The sequence below is a fragment of the Emydura macquarii genome, unplaced genomic scaffold (genome assembly GCF_026122565.2).
Source record: "Emydura macquarii macquarii isolate MOO-44397 ecotype Brisbane River unplaced genomic scaffold, CSIRO-AGI_Emac_v2 contig_2676, whole genome shotgun sequence".
Taxonomy (NCBI): domain Eukaryota; kingdom Metazoa; phylum Chordata; order Testudines; family Chelidae; genus Emydura; species Emydura macquarii.
This window is the reverse complement of record NW_027132813.1, coordinates 48439939-48465258: the sequence shown is the minus strand read 5'-3', so window position 1 is coordinate 48465258 and position 25320 is coordinate 48439939. Positions and strand designations below refer to the sequence as shown.

Below are 25320 nucleotides of genomic sequence, written 5' to 3'. Positions count from 1 at the left end.
AGCTTGATTCATTGTGAAAACCAGCACAGGCAATGAGAGTCAAGGAAGACTTCAAAAGTGAAGAGGATTAGGAACCTTGTGGATGACCAAGTGGTAAAGAAGAATCCTCAGCTTCTCAGGATGAAGAAAGAAGCGCTTACAAGTGGGGCTGCCAAGAGGTGGCATAAGGTACCAGCTATCAGATGAAGTACTGAAGTGGCCCCTGCAGCTCTGAAGAACTGCTGCTGAGAAGTGTGACAGTAAAGAGAAGTGACAACTTTGGGGACCAGAGTAAGAGAAAGGTAGCTTGGGGGACAGCATAAAACAAAGAGAGAACGCCGATGTTAAGAATTTAGTGGAAGGGACAGAACTGATGTGTAAGGTGTGATAAGGGAGAGAGTTAAACTGGGGTAATTCTGTAGATGTCAGAGGGCTAAGCAATGAGAGAATGGTGGTGTGGCTGTGGTGTATGTGAAAAACAGTTGTAAAGTGAGGGAGGACTTGGTCTGAAGCCTGCAGATGTGGGCATGTACACATGAGAGCAAATGGGGAGGTATAGGGTATTGATGGCTCTCTGTGTGATTATGTAAGCAGAGATTATCCACACTTATTTTAAAACTAGACTAAGAATTTTGCCCAGGGCTGGAAAGTTTAAGTAAAATTTCAAAAAAAAGGGCTAAAGTGTATGTTCAATTTAATACTGTGAATTTTAAAGAATAAAACAGGCTGTCCCCACCCCTCGCCCATAAACTCCAGAATGTAAACACTATTTTCTATGTAAAATGAATATAGGATACAAAGAAAAGAGAAACTGATTAAGGTATTTCACAGCTCTAACACCTATATCAGTGTACTGATACATATTTAAAATCTCTTCAGCTTCAAGATTTATGAATGTTAGAGATAAAATGTCGAAAAACCACAAATGTGCATTCAGAGCTTCTATAAACATTAGTAAGACATTAGTGAACACAAAGGAGACTAAATAATAAAGTACAGGATAAACACTGGTGTTCAAATGGTTTGATGGCAAAACAAGAAAGGGTCAGGGTGAGCAGCTCTGGCTCCAGCTCCTCCTTGCTACAGGCAAGTTTTGGGACTGGCTCCCGCTTGCTGCCCTCACACTGCACACAGCCCTGGCACCCCTGCACACACACAGCCCCAGGGAGGACCCGGGAGCAAGGGCCAGAGAGCAGAGTGGGGACCAAGCATCTGCTCTCCAGGGAGGCGGAGTGGAAGAGCTCCCAGCTCAGCATGACTGGGGAAGGGATGACCTCCAACATCCTAGCTGCTCCCCTCCCTGTAGGGCAGCCACTTGGTCCCTGCTCTGCTATCTGGCCCTCCTGGGGCTGTGTGTGCAGGAGCACCCGGGCTGCGTGCGCTGTCAGGTGGTGAGTGGGAGACCAGCCCCCTAAATATCCCACAGCCTCCCAGGAATCCCTTATCCCTGACTCCTCAGGTGCAGCAGGGGCAGGGATAAGAGTTCCTCAGGACTTATTGCCTTTGACTGAAGCAAAAAAGGAATAAAAAATATGTTTATGGCATTTTGCCAGCTGGGTAGCAACATCCGCTTAGCATTCCGATGTTTCAATAGCAGCTAATCCTGCTCTGAGCTGGATTCATTTTCAGGTTTAAAAATATAGTTGCCATAGCCCACAGAGAGCCTGGATTTTCGAACTTATGAAGCAGATAGTGTGACAGCCTATGTCTGAGAACACCACCCCAGAAACTCCATATTCACCAAGGTCATGTAATTATGATATCTTGTACAGAAGATATGCCTTGTTTGGTATTATCTTCAAAGTCTTGATCTGATGAACATTAATATCCTGTTGGATTCTATGTGCCACCATAGTATGTGAAGTTATAAAATATTATGGTGATGCTACTAAAACATGTTTAGGTGGGACCACCTAAACCAGCTTTTCAGGTACAACAATGAAGTGGTCAGATGTGCTAATGGGACATCAAGGAAAGAATCCACCACCAGGAATTGCTTACAGTGAAGACTTCTCTGTAGGATGCACATTTGCAATGGGGTTGCTTGACCAATGGGAAGCAGCCACCATGTCACATGCATGGACTGTTTTAGCAAGCTGAAACCGACTATGAAAAGGGGAGCATGACATGCATCACCACTTGGCTCCACTCCCATACAACTGAACACCTGAAGAGTCATCTGGAAGATAAAAGGACTTTGAAAGGGAGGAGGGGAGTCCCAGGCAGGGAAGGTTGCCCAGCAGACTATATTTAAGAAATTTCCCATACCAGCTAAGAAGGGTGAGACACCGCTAATTCAAAAGCTTGTTAGTGTGTAGAACTTACACTGTGATCTTACGTTTATTTCATTTGGTAACTTTAATCTCTTTACACTTGCCACTTATAAATCACTTAAACAAGTTTATTAACTACAGGAAAATAGATTTTAATGTTTTATCCTAACCAGGGTTTTTTTGAGGGATGTGTTTATAAAACTGATCAATAACAAAAGCTGGTGCAAGTCCCTTCCACTTTGAGGGAAAAGGCAGACTGGACAATAATCTCCACTGGTCAGGCTTTTTGACCAGGGTTAGACCGTATAACCCAGGGGTCCCTGTAAACGAATGTTGGTTCATGAGTAGCTGGAAAGCATTCACTGAACTAAATCGAGTGTCTGGCACCACCTGCTGTCGGGTTGGATGACAAAAGGGACTGGAGAGGCTGCCTGTGGGTCACCAGCCAGAGTAAGTTGGGGCCAACCTAACTAGTTGATAAGGGTAACCAGCAGTTCCAGAGCTCCTAGGCTGTACCCTAGGAGTTCTGCATGCCATCACAGATAAGAGGAGGACTAGGAAGTGGGGCTGAATGACTCCGTTACATGACTTTTTGATTCCCACTTGGGTCACTGTAGGTTTGATACCTTCTTTGAAAACAAAAAAAATAGAACCCAAAAAACCCCAGCTTTTTCTATTTAATACATTTGAACCAATCCTCCCTGCACCCCTAACCACTTTAGCAAAGTAAGAATACTGGATAAAAGTAACGTAAGAATACTACTAGAGAAATGCCAGGTTTTCTTTAGCCCAGGAGAATGAGCTAGCGGAGATGGTTTTCAACCTCAGGAAGATAATACATAGGATCAAATCCTGCTTTCCTTATTCATATGAGTATTCCTGTTGAAGGAAATAAGATATATCTGGGCAAGGGCTGAAAGCAAGACTCCAGCATTTGGCCATATAAAAAGATAAGGGACCCCTGGAGACGCACTTCACCGCTCTGCAGCTAGCTGTAGCCTGGCTGGGAGGGTGTGTGTTTTTTCCTCTGAAACCACATTTTATGTCAAACTTCAAAATAGACAAAATACAAACCATACACCCCCTTTCATTGAGCATCCCATTTTAAAAATTAAGAATTGCAAAGTTGTATTTTAAGTTTGACAGCCCTGGAGACTGAGGTCCTAATTATCCTCAGAACAGATGTACAAGGGCATTTTCCTGCCAGTGTGACTCAGCCTAGAAAGTAGAGAGCCCAATTCCCAGACTAGATGGGAGTTCAGAATAAAGCCTTCTCAAATTGCAGTCATTCTACTGAGACAGCCAGCAAAAGAGTTAATTATGCAGTTTATGTATTCATGTGATCTTTATGGGCACCTGAGTGCCATCCATAGCACTGTCACAATTAGGAAACAGGGTAGGCAATAGAGTTTTCCCACCGTGCAACACATCTGTAGAGCTAAAGTGTCAACCAGGGAAGGGGGCAGGGGCAGTTGGCACCCTCTGGGATAGGATTACTTTGACTCAGGTCTGTGCACTGCAGTGTGGACTCCAGAGCCCTAGGTTTGAGCATAGGTCAGAAAATCCTTAACATAGAATTAAAATGCAGTGTAGATGCTCAAGCCCAGGGTTCCCTGACACGGGTCAGCTGACTCGAGTCCTACTAACCTTAGGTTTACACTGCTGTGTAGACATACCCCAAGTGTCCAGCTGCCTTCCACAACTCTTCCTTCCCTGCTCCACTCCACATGACTGAATGGGCATTAACAGGCCACTTTACTTTGAATGATCCCTTGAAATGTGTGTAAACTTATGCTAAACAATTGTTTCCACCTTGTACTTAGCTGTGACACTGTGTATGTTTCCCAGACCTGACAAAGAGGTCTGTGTGAGCTCAAAAGCTTGTCTCTCACCAAGGTCCAACAAAAGATATTACCGAACCTAACAGCTGACACATAACTGCAGTGTTGGGGGAATGTAGGGAGGATTAAGATCATGCCCAAAACGTGATGCCACAGCATCCTGAACTCAGTGGAATATCTCCCTGGCACATGGCTGGTGCTCATCCCCCAGAAAAGGGCATCACCACGTAGAAGCAGGCCCTTAGTCATTGGCAAATATTTTGTTTACGCTAACACGCATCATTTCACAAATGTTTTTCATCACTAACACATGACTTCTTAATTCATACATACAGGTAAGGATTTTAAAGCATTTAATACATCTTACTTACTATGGATTCCAAACTGTCCATCGTCAATAGTGATGTCATTTTCTAGAATTGAAGGGGAAAAAATGGAAGGAAACTAGTTAGCATTCTTAGCTTACACAGAGTCAAATGTCAAGTTAAACTACTATATTTAAAATTTAGAAAGAAAAAAATAGACTATAAGCATATTTATTGCAAAATTCTATTAAATGCATTTTAAGTTTGGTTTTGTTGGAGAAACTAAAAAAATTGCCATCTCCACAGGAAGTTTCACAAGATGCCATGTGTCCTTCCAAATGAAAAGTGATCTTAACTAAGAAAAAGGAGGATGCACTATATTGCTAATACTGTATTATGCATCGATAATGTTCAAGATATTTTTAGTATTATATGTTAACAGTGTAAGAAATGTTTCTTGAAAGCATACAAGCTTTTTGCTACAAAAAGCTCCTAAATCAAGTTAGTCTCAATTAAAATGCTTATTCCGTGCATCTGACAGACCTTTCTCCCGGAACAAGATATTAAAAGTATTTCTTCACTTTCATCCTACCCAAAAAGTTTATAAAAGCAGAAAATTCAGGAACTGTGCAAACTCACCACCAGCATAACCATTCAGAGCTATAAAAAACTAAAGAAATCAACCTTTGTTTCTCAAAATTTGAAAACCAAATTTGACTTAGTAACATTTTGCCATTAGTCTTTTGTAAAAAGCATCACAATTCTGCCCTCAATCTTCAGTAGTCATTAAACATTTTGTGGTGTAATGACAAGTTTTCTGTCAGCATTCTGTCTGACATATTTAGGACAAAAAGGAGACTTGTTTTATTTTTCTAAGAACTTTCAAAGAGGGATTTCTCTGACAGCAAAAGTTCTCTCACAGTTTTAGATCTCTAATATCCAGGTTTTACTAGATCAAGAAAGTGCTTTTTCTTTAAAAAGACTGTTTGTAAACAGAGCCGCTATACTAAATAATCACTGGTAAATTCAATTAAGATTTTAAAAAGAAATAAAGTTCTTGTTTCATTACATTTATTAGTACTTTAGCTTTCATAGGAAATATATTTTATATTTTAAATAACCACCCCAGAACTCACAGGACTAGTGCATCTTTTCAATGACTAAGGGGTTAAAAAGAATAAAGATGAATATTATTAAAATTTTAAAACTGTTCAGAGTAAGGTAAACAAATTTATTAGAGACAAAGCCCAATAGAGGGTGGAATATAGATCGGAATATTAATTGCTGACAAATTTATAGAAAAACAATTTGTTAAAGGAACAGAAATCCTTAACTGCTCTAATTCACAAACTAACTAGTAAGCAACAGTAATCCCTTATGGTACACATGATTAGTTCTAACAAATATTTATATAGAAGATTCTAACTAAAGGGCACATTCTCTCCAGGAACCAGAAGGTATTTAATATATGTAGAATACAGGTTTAGGAAACACTGGTCTTCTGACATAATAGACAAAAGTATATGTAGAAAAGTGCCATCCTGTGGCTGATAAAGAGATCTGAACTACACTTAATGGATGACTTGAATCACTTTTTAAAAAGAAATTTTGGATTTCAGAAAAGTCTTAGGAACTTACTATAATCAAGTTTACATTGTGTGTCCCTACAACAAAGGGAGATTTCTGGTATTTACCAGTTAAATAAGTTCCATCACCTTGATTTATGTTGCTATTGCTGTTAGTAATATCTACTTAAGACGCCCAGTTATTGGGACTAAAGATTAAAGTCCTCTTAAAGTTTATTCCTCAAACTTTATCTGAATGAGGACAAGGATAATTCATGTCCTCCCCTTCTCCACACTTCTTTTAAAAAAATGTAACTATGGCTCTTCAGTCTCAAAGAATGATAAACATCTAAAAGTTTAGGTAACTCCAATTTAAATAGAAATATGAAGACTCAGACAAAATCTAAAAAACAACTTCAAATCCACTGCTTTTTTTAAGCAGTTGCTTACAGAGTTTAAGATTTGACAATTTTAAGGTTTTGAGAATGAGGTTCGTAATGTACTAAATTTTTCTTTTAAACCTGTAACACATTATAGTTTTAAAATATTTAAATTTAGTAAATTGTTGCCAATCCCACTAAACCAAATCACCAGCATATTAGTAATCTTATGCATATGCCTCAAACAGATGCAGTTGATGCCCATACCTAAAGGGGTTATTGATCGTGGTTGTAGATGAGTCTCCCACTTGTGAACTATGACTTGGCAGGGACCATCGATAGTCTGTAATTTAAAAGTTAAACGTCTGCAATAATCTCTTACGTTATATCTGATATTCTACCCATGATGCTACTTGAGGTGCTTGTGATCTTAATTTATATGCTGAAGCATGAGAAATGACCAGGCTTGCTTCTTACCACTCAGACTGCTGATGATGCAATATGAGGAGTCAGGTCACACTACAACAAACTGATAAATTCGGACCGAGTGGAAAAATTGGACGGAATTAAATCCTCAATATCTATAGCTACTTCACTGGAAAATTATGCTTTCCAACAGGAAAATAATTCTCACTGAACTCAGGTTTTCGTTTTAATTTGTGGTACTGCAATAATTATTCAGATAATTAATGCTAACTATATTCCTTCAATTTATTCTTTCAGGTAGTGTTCTATCTCCCCACACAAGTTTTTTTTTTTTTTTTTTTTTTTTTTTTTTTTTTTTTTTTTTTTTGCAGTTGAAGGTGATCTATTTTATTTGGTGAGGAACTCGGACTGAGGAAAAAGTGTTTTGATAGTGGCAGAGGTCCTGCTCTTCTGCATTACCTAATTAAAAATCAAAGATTATTTGAATTTGGTTCACTGCCACAAAAAGGAATATAAAAATCGAGACTACTTAAAAGGCATAGCAAAAGCATGAAGAAAGTATTCCCAACGTTCAAAGGGAAGCAGAGAGGCACATCATTTTAGGGAAACCATGTAATCCATGTTAAAATATTTTAAATATAAACTATTCCTGGGCAAAGGAGCATGTATTCATAGAAGAATACATAGAATGGGGATGAAGATACCAGGGCAGAAGACTAAGTAATCCAACTACAAAAATATCCTTTTTACTTAGACAACTAGCTATCAGTGAAGTCCTTTGCTGTTCGTTCTGGTTGGAGCCGGATTAAATTTGTGGGTCCCCCCCACAAAAAAACCTTTGCCAAGTGTATGGGGGCAATAATTTGGTTTTAGTGAATCTGGTAAAAAGCCAATTAAGTATGGAGAACAATGATTTATCTGTGTTGCCAGGATCAACAGAACTTTAAAATTGCTTTCTAGGTTAGAGCTTGTAGTAAATTGTTTGGCTGGCTGCAGAAGACTTTGTTGGGCCAAGGTCTCTGGATAATTTGTACTGAACTGGACTTCTTAATGACCAAAGCTATTTTTCCGGCCTTCCCCCCTCCCCCCCCCCTTTTTTTTTTTTTTTATAAAGCTATTTTCCCTATACATGGTTATCATTTGCTATAGAAAGTGCTGTTGGCTATCTGCAGGGTTCACTGGTCTGGTTGTTTTGGCTAAGAAGCCACTTTATATTTCATCAAGCCCACATTGTCCCTTCCCTTACAAAGCCTCATAAGGTCCAGCATCACAAACTCAAACTCCAGTTCGTCTCAGCAGAGTTAAAAAAAAAGACAAAAACATTACATTTGTTTCAGATTAACAGAAAACTTAATTTGCTGATAAAAAGGGACAATTTAGACAAGCTTCAAATCCAATAGTAATAATCACAAAATATCTGAACCCTGTGAATGTTTATGGCCCAGTATCAATTTTTAGTAGCAGCAGCTGGGATTTCCTGATATTATATCAAGGATATGCAATCTTAAGTTTTTTGCATTAGTTGACCCCAAAAGCCAAATATTTAAAAGCATTCAGTAAACTTAGCTTTGATCTTTGTACCGCTGCCAAAAGCGAATGCAAAGTTGCCATTTAGCTCAAAGCTGCATACATACCACCCAAAGCCTCTTCATGCAAAATACATACCCAAAGCTATTAAGCACTCGCTTTAATGGTAGAATACATCTAGTTATAACACAAGATAGTATTACATGATTAATCTCTATTTTGGTAATTTTATGCTAATTAGCAATAGAGAGAGAAAAAAAGATCATAATTGTAAGGACAAAGAAGAGGAAAATGAAAAACAGAATTGTCCAAAATATGAGCAAGTTGAAAAGAATGTGAAGTCAAGTTTCTTCTCTGTTTTCTTATAACAGACCCACATGGTTTTGGCTGAGACACTCTCTCTGGATTCCCATAGTGAAATCTTTGGCTGCCGGAAGGGAAGCAGGTGCTCTTATCAAGTTGGCTAGTGACCTCTCCAAAAGCTTAAAAACCCCAAATTTATATTGTGTTCCCCTAATTTCACAAGCAAGACGACTGAGTGAATGTGGATCTGCTGTAACACACCTTACACATATGTAGTTTTCTTCAAAAGGTGAATAATGCAAGAATACTACCATTCTTGGGGATGTCCAAACATGCTCTATACTAAAAATACCAAAACACAATGCTTAAAAAACCCCTATGCTAATAAGCTGTAATAATAGGAAAACAGCTTCATGCTCCCAAATGGCAAGAATGCCTTTGAATATAAATGACCACAAAAATAAAAGTGACATCAGTAATAAAATTTTGTCCTCTGAAGGAAGTATATTGAGCTGGCTATTTATTTGTGGCCCAGAAGCCCTTAGTATTTTCTACAGTAAAAAGGATGGCATTAGCAGTGCTCACTATGAAAAAGGTGAAACTGACAGTGTCTTCTCCCAACTCTTTCCCCAGACCCTGCTGAAGTTTAGAGGGCATCTGAGGAATCACCAGCTAAGCAGCTTTAACTGCAATAACTACTAGTTAGGCAATATGAGGTGTTGCCACCATCATTCTCTGGCTCCTAAATTCAGAATGCTGAAGTGATTGAAATAGCTCAACGGTTGCCAACCTGGGGAGTGGGACCCACCTTGGGGGGGGGGGGGAGGGGGGGGGCGCCACCAAAGATTACAGGGGGTCCATGAAGCTTCAGTGATATAGAGGTCATTTAGCCACTCGTGTGTCACACCAGTTGCAGGAGCCTCGAGCTCCGCACCAGCTGGAGTGGAAGATCAGCCTCAAGCTCCACGCTAGCCAGGCGCAGCCCCCCCGAGCTCCATGCCAATCAGAGCGGAGCAGCAGCCCCAAACTCCGCTCCAGCTGGAGCAGAGGAGCAGCCACCCCCAGCCCTGTACTGGCTGGGCACCTGGCCAGAGAAGAGCAGCCCCACGCCGGTGGGGGCCTGCAGCAGCCCCAGCCAACCAGCCAGAGCCCACCTCCATTACCCTCAGTCCCTGAGGGACGGGAAGAAGTGGGCCACACAGGGCGTGCGGTGGCAGCTGCGCCAGGGTAGGCTTAGCTTCTTACTCAGGTAGGAGTAATTTATTATGTAATGGAGTGTTATGTGTTTATAGGGGTTATATGTGTTTATGGCTGATGCAGGAGGGCAGGGGGGGAGGCATGTATTTTAGCTAGTGTTAACTAATGGGGCTTTCACTCAAAAAGGTTGGGAACCACTGAACAGCTTGCACTGAAGCCCACCATATATCCAAGATTGTCAAAATGGAACCTTAAGTGCCATATAAAAACTGGGTAGTAAGAGCACAAGGTAGCTGAATGCCTTAGAAAACTAAAGCATGACTTTTAACATTGCATTTTTGACAAAAAGAGGTTCATTTACTTAGGTTTTTATACCACACTGACAGACAATATTTGAGCACATCAGCCAACACCGGCACAGAATCTGAAAGTTCATAGGCTAGCTGACTTCACAAGGCTCAAAGACACTAACGCACATTTAAGTTACTAACATAGAAAGCACTAGGCTAACTAGGGTTTCCAGTTACTGCTTGAGAACGTTTCAGGCAATGATATAACACACAACATGCTGCTGTAGCAGCTGAAGTGGAGAACTCCTTAATTGCTAGCAGTTAGGCAGAAACTAGAGGCTGCTAGCTTGCTACTGATAGGCAGCCAAAGGATTTCACTAGGGTACTATGCCAGTAAACAATAAATATGAACCCAAGATTCATCTTTGTTTTCATTGTGTTTTGTGCTCATTGTGTTCATCAGTGTTTTCATTGCTAGATAATTCTAAGAAGATGAATACAAGTCTCTGATAAAATTTCCATGAACAATAATATATCAAATGGTATTATGCCAATATTTAAAAAGTGAATGAAGAGTGAACCAAGTTTTGAAAGCTACATCCATTGGTGGCTTAGTCACTGCGTATTTCCTTGAAGGAAACACCCCTAAATGTGCAAGCTTATTTCCGGAAAGGGAAAAAAGTTAAATAAAGGCCAAGAGTTTACACATTTTATTTATTTGGTATTCACCATAATGAGTTTTTTAAAACACATTTAATTTATCTCTGTATAATATACATGCATGACTTACGTTCCAAACAGGATTTATTAAAAAGAAAAAAAAAAAAAATAGGTATCAAGCAGCAACCTGCCCAAATAAAGAACTTCATAAAAATGGAAAGAACTTTGCAGCAAAGCAGTCATAACTGCACATATCTTGAAAGATTTACATATTTGAGACAAAAACTCAGCTTGTGCATAATAGCTGAAATATCTAGACATCTTGCTTCAATAGCTGTATGTAACTATTTGTCCAGAAAAATGCAAGAAATGCATAAAAGCTATTGCAAAAGCTATCTAGAATTCATTAAAAGCTCTTTCCTTCCGCATGCATGTGCTGCCTTTCATTAATGCACCAAAGCACTAATTTTACACAAAAGTCACATTCATGAATTTTCATTTATATTTATAAATAAGAGGAAAAAAGATAGCAGCAAAACTTAAAACTACCGAAGACAATTCCTATTTAGTATTAAATACGCATACTGGTTGTACGTAAGTACTTCAAAACAGCCCTTTTAATTTGACTTCACATTATACTTCAAGGGAAATAAAACTGGTAAGAGATACTACCCAAAGTGACAATTTACAAGATTGAGGAAAAGGATTTTTCAGTTTATTTCTTCCTGAATTTGAATACTGATTATAAGCATCTTTTGCTATGCTAAAATTTTTAGTTTCTCCTTTGTACAAGAATTCTGTTTCAAGATAGTGTGGAAGTAATCAGTTCCCTATACTAGCCCTTATGTCTACGACCTCTAGCTTAGCCGATATCCACATACTGTACATATCAATATGATGTTGATTAAAGCATATGAGGCACACCCAGTTCATGAAAAATTGTGAAACAGAACTTCTAACCACTTTACATCATTAAACTGGGTTTGTCTTTAGCATTTTTCATGCTAATGCATATTTATAAATTTACAAAGTGAAAAATTATTATAGGACTCCAGTACAAAAGGACTCTTTCAAAAATGTATTTAGAGAGCTTAACTCCCTAATTTGTTTATTAGATGAAGGATTAGTGTATAAGTAGTCGAGTTATTACTCATATATGGATTAAAAGTTCAAGATATATGAAGTACCTTTCAGATCCTTACTAAATTTTACATTAGTGCAATTGTACATATCATAAGCCTTTCAAATTTAGACGTTAACTAAGAGCTTTAAATAAAACAGCAGGAAATATAAAATACAGTCCAGTGATTGAAAATTATGAATCTCAAGTTATATTAAAACATAGCTCAATTATTAAGGTTTCATCTCCTTACATTCTCTGTATACCTGTTTCATTTGTGTTGTATCCTTTATTTTGTTCTCTCATGTGTCCCTTCCACCATGCAATTTATCTTTACTATATCCATTAACGATTCACAAACTAAAAAGGGGACACACCACTAAAAAACCATTTCTAGACACAGAAACCAAATGTGTTTTTTTTTTTTTTTAATTAAGTCAGGTGTTTAAAACAAGGTGCAATTTAAACTTTGCTGGTGGATAATTAGCTCACTATGGCTATTTACATGGGTTTTTCTATACAAAAACTATTTACTCTGCTATTCCATAAAATTCATACTTACCTTGGCAGCCTCTGCATCACACGGTACATAGAGCGTGCACGATACAGAGTACCTACTTAAAGAAACACACTCACCAATATATACTGTGAACTTTTGCAAATATTACATGGGAAAAATGTGTTTTACTAGCAAAAAATTTCTTGCCAATTTTCTTTTAAGTTAAATTTGCTTTTTTCCAGTTTGTTACTGCTTACATTTTAAATATTGGGCATTTGAATAATTAGAAGGGCACCATCAGATTTGTTAGGCATTAAAACTGATTTATCTTGACAGCAGTTTCATTTTATAAGTTTCTTACCTTGAAAAATTCATCACTGTACCCTCCTCTTATGCCCCCAGAATATTTCACAAATATCTATTTTAAATCTCAGTTTAAGAGTAGTTGATTACACAAGCTGGAACTGATAAACTAACACACGCAGTCTTTTATAGCATGTGTCAAGTGAGCAAATGTTACTGAGAATTTTAATAACATTTTTTCAAATATATATTTTCAGCTCAAGAAAGAATTTTCCCCAATTTCCACCCCACAAAAAATGAAAACCAAGAGCAGTCAATTTTTAGACCTATTAGCCATGACAATTTAAAATGCTTGAGCATTTTAAAGAGGAGGCACAATTCTGCAGCCCTTCGTATGTTTAGTTACTATTGAAGTCACATATAAATGATGATGAATTGAGCCAAGTGTGAATAAGTACAATATATTTTTAGAAGTAATAGGTGCAAAAGACAGCTGGGTGGGTTTACTGGGCCACTTTTTTTCAGCATTAGCTGCATTTTCCTAGGAGCCACTAAACAGTAGCTATTCATTTTCTTCTACATGACTATATGATTGGATCATCTCCTTGGAGCTCTCCTATCCTAACCCCAAGAAGAGCTTCTTCCATGCCCCCATCTGATTTCCACAGATGAGTATGCTGCCTTCTAAATCCTAGTCACATGCATCTTCAGTATGAATTAAAGTAAAAACTGCAGGTGTATAATTAATGCAAATGCCTACGTAGGAACTATGGAAAACATTGGAATGCTCTCTCTTTTTTTTTTTTTTTTTTTAAAAGCGAAAAAACAGTTAATAGTGTCAACTGCACAAGACAAGAGGCAGTTGACACTTAAGATGTTTTATCAAAAAATTTAAATAAAGACAGCACAGTAAGCAGAATTTACCAATAATTTTCTTCTGCTATTACACATTTACATTATTATGATAAAATACTCTTACCCTGTTTAATAAAGTTGTTGGCTTTTAATGATTACTTCTAGTGAGAACAGATAAAGATGATCTGCAATTATGATGGATTTTATAGTTATTTAAGCTCTGCATGAGCTTCATGCATTTTTATTGGAGGAACAAAAACCAACAATTGTGAAGCAGGGCAATAGGAATGGCTAAAGTAACAAACTCCACATCGTAACAGTAGGATGTCACGGACTAAGCTTGTGTCTACTTTTATATTTTATTATTTGTCTTATGACTCAGTATACTCCATTCAAAATTAAGTTAAAATAAAGCAGCATTACAGTAAAAACTAAAAAACAGCTTAAAAAGTTATACATACCTTGGGTTCTAAGAAGCAACCTTTAAAATATCGATACTGAACAGCAACTCCTCTAATAAGTTCAACAGTAGTTTTCCATAACACACTGTGGAAAAATAGTTTTTAAAAGTATTTGGTTACATCAAGGTTTCATAAAAGTTTTATTGTAAGCCCAAATCTAGATCTCAGCGTAACTCTTTTTAGAGACATTAATTACTATCTTGAACGCAAACTAAAAGTTTTATAGAAACAGTAAGTATACAAACATAGCTTGGAGAAAATGGGACTTGACTAGCAAAGTAAATTTCTTTCGCTACGTTTTAAAAAGACACCAGACCAGGGCTGCTATTAAAAAAAGTTAGCCAAATGAACAGGTGTGCAAATACACTAGTATTCTTGAAACTTGAATAGCAATACTGAATTTAAGGAACAGCACTCAAACTGGTTTGAGAGGGCTAAAGCATTTTGCAACATTTACAATGAAGTTGCAGTAGGATTTTATTGCTACAACCATCTATTATCAATGCTGCAGTATTGATTCAGCCATTCAGAAAGAGGCTACATTTAAAATATTGTTATAGTACAAAAAGGCAGCACTGTCAGCTTTTCCATTAAAGAAGCTTTGAAACTTGATTGTGTTCTCAGACACGTGTGTAAGTTTATTTTATAAGATGTATGGGAACAATGTGCAATAGCACAAAAAGTTTTCTAGTTGACGTATTTAATCATGCATCAAGTAAAATAATAAAATATGTAGCATTTCTATTATGTTTTTCTTCTATGTATCTGAGGTGCTTTACAAAGTAAGGCAAGAATTCTTATCCACATTTCACAGATGGGGTACAAGAAGAGACAGGTTAAGTGCTTTGTCTAAGGTCACACACAGTCCGTGGCAGAGTTAGGAACAGATTCCATGCATGTTATTCCCTGAACAAGAGAAGAATAGACAATAGAGTGCTACTTTAAAAAAATAGTTGAATCTTTCTGCAGTATTTTATATACCAAAGCACTTAAAGTATATGCAAGACAAGTGTTAGTGTTTGGTATTCCCCCATTCACAGACGTACAAAAAAGTTACTTTTACTACAGGTTTACAGTGACAGCAAGAGATGTTTTTATAATGCTTACTAAACACTTTTCAATGCAGATCATTTTTAACAGCATTTGAAAGAAGTTTTTTCAAGTGTACTACTGAGCAGTGCTATCACTCATAACTGGAAAAGCACATATGTAAGTTACAAATTCTATTACATTAGTAATACATCTTTTTTCTAAAAATGTTCAAAATGTCCAAGCAATGGAGAGACCTGATTAGATACACTAACTAAACACAGAATGTTTATCATAGTGTAGTTAGCAAAAACGAGAGTCCTGTAGCACCTTAAAGACTAACAAATTTCTGCGGGCATAAGCTTTCATGGGCTGCAACCCACTTCGTCAGAAAGCAGCTCACGAAAACTTATGCTTGCAGAAATTTGTTAGTCTTTAAAATGCTACAGGACTCTCATTTTTGCTGTATACAGACTAACACAGCTACCCCTCTGGAACTTTTCATAGTGTATTTAGTTTTTAGAGCTCCTGAGTTCAGTGTCAAAATGTAAGTATTAGATCAGTACTTTTATTACTAAAAAGCTTACCCATCAGCATCATCATCATCATCAGCCTGAAGAACAACCGCAGTTTGAGGATTCCAGTTTCCCAAAGAGTTGCAACTCCCACATATTGCAAAAACCTCTCCTAGGAAGATAATCATCATAGTTATTTGGGGTTATCTTCAATTAGAAAGTGCATTCTACACGGTAATTGAAGGGATTTAAAAAAACTTCATCTATTTTTGTGATATACAAGACACCCATCCAGCCCTCAATCAATAAGTTTTTGTTTCACAAATGACACCTTACTACAGGACTGTGACACTGCTTCATGTCCCATCTTGAAGGCTTCACCCTCTTGTTTAAAGGAGGGCCATCGGCAGTCACTGCTAAACAGCAGGGACTATCAGACCAAATCCTTCAGCAATGCTGCTCAACCACCCCAGGCAGGTTCTGAAGTGTAGATGCTTTATGCCAAATCAGTTTCCTTGAAATTAATTTCAAATACATAATGGTAGCTCAAGCAGAATTTTGCACCCAATAAGTGGCCACTAATTTGTTGTTTGTTTTTAAAAGTCTCTCTTAACCAGTGTCAACAAACTGGAAAGCACTGATAAGAGAGCAGGCTGCTAATTTAAGCCCCACACTCACAAATATTTATGCACGTGCTTAACTTTACATAGGTGAGTACTCCCATTACCAAGATACACCTTCAGAAAGTATGTGCTCTCTACTGACAACAAGTATTTATCTTTCTCTGTTATACTTTTGAATGGAAAAAAATAGCACCTGGCTGTATAAACACTGTCATAACACATGCACACAAAGGGAGCAGAATTAAGTTTGTGCAGGCAACCTTTATTCTGGCATTTTCAAACTTGAGTACTTGACTTTGCAACCTTAACCTTGTTCTTTTAATTTAGTTATTTTTAGGTATATATGAATTTAAATCACCACATAAAATTAATGGTTGTGCATATGTACAACATGACATATACACACATTAAAATATATATGAGACAAGGACAAGTTAAGGTGTTAATGTTTCTGTTGGGACCTTAACATTCAGAATCTTAAGAATTTTGCTCCAATTACTTCAGCTGCACAACTTTAACATTTTTCCTTTTCTTGATGTTACAACAGTACTTTGAGGGGTTTTTCTTTTTGGTAGTTTATACAGTAAGTATTGTCCTCTGCCCCATCTTCCTCAGGCAAAGTGTCCCACTTCAGAGCAGTGGTCTACACTCCCAAGAACACAGAAATTTTAACTCGATGATAGGATTTCATTTGGCTCTGCTGGAAGTTTATTAGATGCTCACTGAGCCTTTTTAGTAAGCTTGCCCTGTTTCCTCCTCCATTTACAATCTCCTTCCCCAAAACCCCTAAAAAAGCACTACCCCTTCTTTAAGGACAATCTGCATGCAAAGTTTCAAACTTCAGTCATTTCTACTGGAACAGTTTCTAAAAAGTAAAAATAGGATTAGAATTTGTTCATCCTCACTAAAAACTGAATTGTCTTAACTTCAAGTTTCAAAAATAATTTCACCTTTGAGCAGAGACCAAACAGAGCATTTTAGCCCAAAAGAAAAATAATTCTTCAATTTCAGAAAACATGAGCATCAGAAAACTGGGATTAATGAAGGCTAACTAAGACTACCTGTCATGACAATGGCCTAGGTATTTTCAACTATTAGCTTGAACAGAGACGCAGGAAGCCTTAATAAAAGCCATGAACCAGCACCACAAGTCACTATCTCTGACAGCTATTTCAGATTTTCATACTGTGAAAGAATACATTGCAGCTCAGAGGCAGATGAAAAACTTACAACTTTAAAAAGGATGTTACCAACGTTGTTCTGTCCCAACAATAGTAATTATTTGCCCCATTTTGCCTAAATCAAAGTTTGCATCAATGTTTTCTTTAAAATATTTAAAAGAAAAATAGAATCCAGACCTACTTTACAGTCCCCATTGTAAACATACAAATGCAGATGGATAATATGCCAATGCACTTACTATGTATCTGATGTATATGATCAATGCAAGTCAGGTGCTTTGCTTTTTCTATTCTTTCAAAAGCATGTGCTACAGCAAAGATTTGTTTTGCACCACACAGCTACAATCAAAGGCAAGAGATACCAACCTAGAACTGTTACAGTAGATTAATATTAAGTTAAAAACCATTTGGAACACCCTTAAAATTGCACTTACTAGCAACAGATTCCACTTAATAACAAACCTGATATTAATAGCTTCCAGTTAATAGCAACATATTGCTGGGAAACAATCCCATCTCATCATCAATGGGATTTGGGTATTACTAGCGGTATGCTGCTTATTAGCAACATTTTGGGAGTAAGGAAGGTGCCACCTGCAAGCAGGTTTGCAAGGCTGCAGCCCCTGAAGGAACACTGGGATGTGCCAAGCACCCTGGGTAGGCAGGTTTGCAAGGCTACAGTCAGGAAAGGAAGTACTGCAGTGCTTCATTTGTGCCAGGGCTTCTCAGGACTGAGCCCCGGCACCTCTAGGCTGGGCAGTTCATAGCTCCGGCACCTCTGGGATTGCCGCATCAGTTATGAAAGTAAAAAAATTGCTTGAGCCCTGGCACCTATTTCATTACAAATTAAGCACTGAAGTGCTGGGACACGCCTTCTTTGGCCGCAACCCCACAAGTCTGCCTGTGACCAGTGCTCAATCCATCCCAACAGTTCTTTCAGGGACTGCAATTGCAAACCTGCCTGCACACAGGCCTTGCACAAAGAGTAAAGGGCTGTGGTCTGGGAAGGAAGGCTGTGGGGCAGAGCAATAGCAGGGAGTGGGGCTACAGCCTGGCTGCAGGGTACCTCTCCCCACACCCTGCCAGAAGATTGCTGACCCCCAACCACCGGAGAGCACAGAGAAATGTAAAATGCAGTTCCATGGGTCCCCTGTGCCCCTGCTCCCCATGGAAAGACCTGGCAACTAGTTTGCAGATCTCCTCTCCAATGCTGTCCTCTACATAGGCAGACTTGTAGTGCTGCAGCCAGGGAAGACCCATCCCAGTGCTGCTTCTCTGGCTGTTGTCTCACAAACCTGCCTTCCACTTATCAGCAACTGCTGTATAATAGCAACTTTTTGCTTGCAGCTGAGTTGCTAATAAGTCATATCTATCATAGCAGCTTTTAGCAAGTTTTTAAAGCATTTAAAAAAAATCAAGGCCCGGCTTATTCTGGGGCAAATGGAAAACAAAAACAGATCTTTCCCATGTGCTCATTAAAAATCCTATGTCTCTTGTCTTAAGAGTAAGGGTAAAGCCTGTGTCCTGGCCAGTCTCTAGATTGGGTAATTATATTCCACCTCCCTAAATTCCCCTGCATTGATATTCTTGATTTCTTGTCCTAAACATGTGAAGGTCTGGTAATTGCTTATCACACAGCAAGTTGCAACACAGATTGCTGTATTTAAAATGATAGAGTAGTGATCCCTAACGTACCTCCAGAAAGGTTGTGAGGCTTAATTAGTGTTTGTAAAATGCTGTAAAATCCCCACGTGAAAGGCACTAGAGAAATGCAAGTATATCAAACTTGAATTACTTAATGTTAAGAGCATTTCCAAGATTATTGCAACACCCCTTAGCCGAATACTGCAGAAAACAGTATTGAACTGGGACTAAAATACTTTCAATATACGAGGCAAGGATTCTCATTTCATACATCACTTATTATTTACAGCTCTGATTTGACAAAATTAACACATGACGCCTAGATAAGGAGGAAAAAAATATGTAACTGCATAGAGAACTGCTGAAGCCTCTTGAAAAGTTTGTCTCCTTGTCCTCAGGCCTGCATCCTGCCCTGCACTGCCCTAAAGCACTTCTCCATTCGTAGCAGCAGAATGAAACCGAGTCAAGTTAGCACTGTAGGAAACAAACAGTACAATCATCCCCATTCTCACTCTGAAGTATTTGCTAGAGAAAAGCTCACAGCAAACCACTGACAAATCAGTTTTCTCTAACCTTGTTCTTTACTGGGGCCATTACAATTAGGGGAAAAAAAAAAAAATCTTCTCACCCAAGTGAGTTCTGCTAGTGACAGCAATGTCACAACTTGTTGCTTTAGAAATAACATTACAAGTAAAGGAAGGAAATAAGCAGCACAGCAGAAGCTTTTTACAGATTGTGACAACTGGAAATATGGAGATTCATTTTAAAAATACAAAAATCAAAGACACTGCTACTTAGTAGGCAATATATTCATATTGGATTTCAGCTTCCAACCCCTGGACATTTTGCCTATAGAGCTGTTAAAAAGTGTTCAAGTTTTTTTATACTGGTAAAAGTATATTTTTGCCCTTCTGTCCTCTTCCTCAAATATGGAAGAGACGCTTTGCTCAAACGCAATGGAAACTTACGCAACCAAACATTTGCTTCTTAACAGGACCTTTGCCAACATTCATAATTCCATGTTCAGTGGCTTCTGTGGAGCAACAGCTACTGATTTATTTATGTGAAATAAATGAATACTCACTTCAAACTTACTGTGGATTGACTTTTTTTTATTAAAACTGCAATTGGTTATTGATGAAACATTTGCACTTCAACTATCAACAAATACCAGTGACCTTCCTAAACTTTATCTTAGTAATTATCAAGATGTTGGCATTGGTTTCTGTCTGAATGCATATTTTTGTTTTAATAGTCTATTACTTCTCTTCTTGTTATACATAAGCGTGTAATTTTAAACTGAAATGTGACAAAGTTTGTGTCCTAAGGAATTATAACAGATGACTAGTGAAAAGGCATCTATTATATATTTGTTATTTTGCCAATATCATTGTAGTAGTAAACTATGTAAGGTAGATTGTTTTCCTGTTTACTTCCAGCTTGCACTTCTTGCTGTCCTAATTACCACCAAAGAACATAACATTTTTATATCAAAGAGCAGAATGATATACTGAATAATTTATTCAGTTGCTCCATAAGCTGCAGTAGTATTGGACTGCTTTCCTTCCTCCTAACCAGGAAATTATGTTCAAAATTGTCCCTTTGAAGTTACATGCTACAGAGAATAACACCACCTGCCTCTTTTGCAAGCACTTTTCCAAGGTATTTTATTTAAAAAAATCATATTCAGATTTTTGGTAATGGGATTTAGATTTATCATTTTAAGTTGAAACTGGAAACCCTATGATAACCTATAAATATGCAGGAACTGCGTTATCAGGTACAGCAAAAGAACTACAAAACAGGTATATCCAAGTGGCATCTTTGTAACAACATACAAATGCAGATTCCATGCATCTTCCACCTAATGACTAACTGCTTCCATATTCAATTTAGAGCAAGAAGTCACAAGAAGGTGTTGGAATATTCTGATTTGCAGCATGGAAGGAATGTAAAGGGGAAAAGTGGAACACCCTGAACTCCTTAAGGGATCAGAGACTTCAGCTAAACCTCTTGCTTCCCGAGACTGTCTGAAAGACTGAATGGGAAGCAACAGATGATCCCAGACTTAAAGACACCCAGAGGATATTGATACAGGGTTGATACAGGTATGAGAAGCTACATGATAAAACTTTATATAAATAGGTTTAGCTAAGGATTAATTAGTTTTTAATAAGTAATTTATATAGGGGAAAATATTTCAAGCCTTATACCACCTAGATGCTTTTCTATCTGTCAGAATGCATACATCTTTCAAATTTTTATAATCTTATAGACAATTCTGTGCTTGATTTAAACTCACTTTATCATTTCCCCACATCTTGCATTTGTTATTTAAAACCGTAAGGAACTGCAATTAAAGTGGAAGATAAAGGGTTACATGACTGCCTTGGAAATATGCCATTAGAAGGAAGGATGGGTAGGCTTGTGGCTGGAATGAAGGTTGCTGAGAGACCTGTATTATACAGTATACCCAATTGTACTACGCACAGTAATTTAAAGTATCAAGATCAGATGAGCTCACTAATTTTGGTGTCTGTCTTCACAGGTCTCAAAGTTATAATTTGTTCTATCACACTGGAGACAGGATGAAACAGTCTCTTCACTCTTTTCTCAACTATATTTTTAAGCTATACCCATCACCATGGTGGCTGAGTGCTTAGAAGGACAAGAAAGCATACCTGAAAGAAGTTCATATCCCCAAGCAGCAGACACACAGACAGCCTACCAGCATGCAAGTTGCACCTTAACTGCAACCTGCCAGCCACACTTGGGTTACACTCTGGCTCTTACCAGACTTGATTATACTGCAGGGTGACCCCAAACACAATCCCAATCCTGGATTTTCCCCCCAAGAAATTAAGTTTTGTGCTAGCCACTACTTGGTCTATGTATTTTACCTTCCTAATTGGCTCAAATCCCATCATTTTACTCTTCTCACACACCACTAAATATCCTGCTATCAAATGGAGTCAAGGTTGGGCAAGTATCAAATGCTTGTTTGGCACACTGATCTCTATTACTACAGGGGAAAGATTTAAAGTGGAGCCTTTTAAAGGTCCAGTCTCCTTTGCCAGCTGGGTTTTTGTATGAAGGAGAACCACATGGGTGTCCAATGTCTTATTTGAACAGTGAATTAACTCAGTTTTTCAAGCTTTTGCCATCCACACTTGATCTGCAGAAAACTATGAATATTGTCATAGATGGGTCCAGCTTCTATGAACAAGTTAAGCCAAACACAGGGTTTGGACTACATATTCAGTCCTATACCACATCCCTGGATCACAGGCGTTTTTACAAAGGATGATAGATGACTCCCTAGATTCAACAAGCAAGGTTTCTCTTTTCCTTTTCATGCTCCCCACATTCTGGTCAATACATCAAATTAGCTGCAGTAGCATGTGCATTAGAGTTTTGCTGTGTATTTCACTGTGCCCATTGTCTTCTTTTCTAATTCAGCCTAGGTGTGCAATGCACTTTCAGAATTTCTACCTTTCTGGCAAGCACATGGGTTCACTTCATCGGATGGGCCACCTTTGACATATGATTCCTTGTTGTCATATAGCAGTATTTTAGCCTCTCGCTCTGATGAACCTCCTTATGTTCATAAGATGAAAGGATGATAAATCGGATACTTTCCATGCTGAGAATTTAGGTGATTTGTTAGCCAAGAAAGGCATTGTAGGGGGGATGACTTGGATCTTTGTCCACATGTTCCTGGGACAGCTAATCACCTTGCCCCCAGCATCCTCAGGTGAAGAGAGTCAGGAAAATTCACCACCTAACATTCAAGCCTTACAAAGAGAAGACTGGTCTATTTTAAAAGCAATTAGGCCACCAGAAATCCCCAGGGAAGCAGAAAAGGGTGCAAAGGAAAGTACAGAAACTTGGTTACCCAGTGGTTCATCATTTAAAGTCTTTGAATCCAAACTGACGGTGTGTTCATGTATACTGGGCAGGACTTCCCTGTATAGGTGGTGCCACATCAAATTCAAAAGGGAGGTCATTTATTCAGTAAACAACATTCCTTCTGAAAGCCATCAGAGAACCAAGAAGATCCTTCAAAGATTTTCTAAATTGGGTTTGCGGACAGCTATAAGGGAAGATGTTAAACAATACAGTGAGAATTGTTTGGTCTTAGGCCACAAAGGTGTTCAGGACCATGATCACGCACAAAATTGATTTTGAGGGGCCACTCCCATCCACCAGAAAGAAACAAATTCCTTCTGGTTACTGTGGATCCCTTTTGCAAACGGGTAGAGGCATTTCCCTTTAAGGTAGATACCACTTCCGCCACAGCTAAAGTCTTTGCAGACCAGTAATTCTCTCTCTGAAGGCTCCTAGCAAAAACAGAATCTGACAGATACTCTCTTTACCAGCTGCGTTTTCCGAAACTGGCTATAATTGTTGGGGATTCAGCAAAATGTATACATCCCTCTTCACCCATAGTTATCTGGGATGGTGGAAAGAACCAATCGGACAAGTATACAGATGTTGAGGAAACTGATAAACGCTATCAGGAAAAATTGGGAAGTTCTGATACACGTTATTATGGTGCTTAGAGCTATCCAGGCAGCCTCAATTAGCTGGATCACCCTTCATAATGATGACAGGCAAAAAATTAGATTGCTGGAGCACCTAATCTGACAAATCAATGATTTTCAACCTGCAGGCATCAAATTGGATATATATATGCAAATTCTGCATGCTCATCTGAAAGATTTGCACTGGCATGTGGCAGTTAAAATGGGAAAGGCCAGAAGAAAGGAAAAGGCTCACTTTGATCATGGCAGAAGGAGAATAACTAGGAAGTTGGAGACCTGGTGATGCTCCTATTGTATGCAGTCCTGAAGCACAGTTAGGGACCCAGCCATTGGGTATTACAATACAATACAATCGTATTATTGATAAGCTTGGCTCCTCTGTGTATAAATTCCAAGTTACAGGCAAGCATGATATAAAAGCATATCATGTTAACCAGCTGAAACTGAACCACAGCTGACAAAGTGGATTTCTGCACACAAAAGCTTATGTCCAAATAAATTTGTTAGTCTTTAAGGTGCCACAGTACTCTTGTTTTTTTTTGCTGAAAACAGACTAACACGGCTACCCCTCTGAAACTGTACCACAAAAGTGCTTTACCCCCACAGGCACCAATCACTTCTGTTCCAGTTGAGAATGCCAGTCCCAATAAAGAAGCGCCTGGTTCTCCTGTGTTAAATGCGTATCCTGGTGATCAAGGAGAACAGTGATGTCTTCACCCTCTACAGGATTCCTAGCTCATGGATCAAAGACATACATCAGTCTGAGGGTGAACTTCCTCCTGACCAATACAGAAACTGCTGATGAGGGTGTGGACTTTTGTATGTGCACTTACTCTGAATTCAATGTATCCGAAGGAATGTAATCTGGATTAAGTATCAAGGATCAGGAGCACAGATTGTCAATTCCAATTTTGGACAAGGTCTGGTCAAGTCCACCTCAAGATCTGCTCTTATGAAGTGATAAAATGGACACATACCCCAACCAGGGAACTAGCATAATTAGAACATGGAATATTATCATCTTTTATGCTTGGTCTAATGGCACTGCTTTATATGTATGTAATGTTCCTTTGAATGCTACAAGGAAATATTATATGGGGATACACAGCAACGCAGTGAAGGCTGTGGTAATCCACACACTCTCGACAGAGATCATAATGATGAACAAGATGATGTTGAATAGAAACATCACTAGTGCTGTTACATTTCAATGATATCTATATAAATTATTAGATTTTGTTTTACCCTTTAGATCGTTGTTGTGATGCTTGAGGTCACAAAGAAATCCAATTTTAGGTCTTGAAACAACAGTCATTAAACTAACAGAAATGAATGCCAATATTTCAAAATGGTCATTTTAATGTGGTGGTGTCACTTCGTTCCTGTTTGTATTGTAACCACACCACTTGACAGGTCCACATCACCCCTCACCTTAAACTAGATATAAGCTTTCAAATGATGTATAACGTACATAGAAAGAGTAGTCAACCAAACCAGGGGTGTCTGCTGCTCACTTAATAGATTCTAAATTAAACCATGGTCATTCAGAACAAAAGCCTGAAATATATAAGTTACTACAAAAATTAGTTAATATCTTTGCAATATATATCTGTAGTCAAATAAAAACCAAGATGTTAGCATGTATAAAGAAGGGGACACTGCACAACACTAATACTGTAACCCCATTATGTAAGTCAGTGGTAGGCCCTAAGCTGCACTACTGTGTTCAGTTCTAGTTCTGCTATTTCAAAATGAGTATAGCAGAAATAGAAAGGGTTCATACAAGGAAATTAAAGGATT

At 38.3% G+C, this 25320-nt stretch overlaps 1 protein-coding gene across 2 annotated transcripts in view; it reads right to left on the bottom strand.

Moving 5' to 3' along the window:
- Positions 1–25320, bottom strand: part of GPCPD1 (glycerophosphocholine phosphodiesterase 1) — an 83835-nt gene that overhangs the window by 47765 nt on the left and 10750 nt on the right. For both annotated transcript variants that reach the window (XM_067565338.1, XM_067565339.1), the window contains 4 exons: positions 15601–15700; positions 13985–14069; positions 6611–6686; positions 4465–4506 (listed from right to left, as the gene is read on the bottom strand). In XM_067565338.1, the coding sequence (XP_067421439.1) occupies positions 4465–4506; positions 6611–6686; positions 13985–14069; positions 15601–15700 (303 nt within the window). The remainder of the gene's footprint in view (positions 1–4464; positions 4507–6610; positions 6687–13984; positions 14070–15600; positions 15701–25320) is intronic.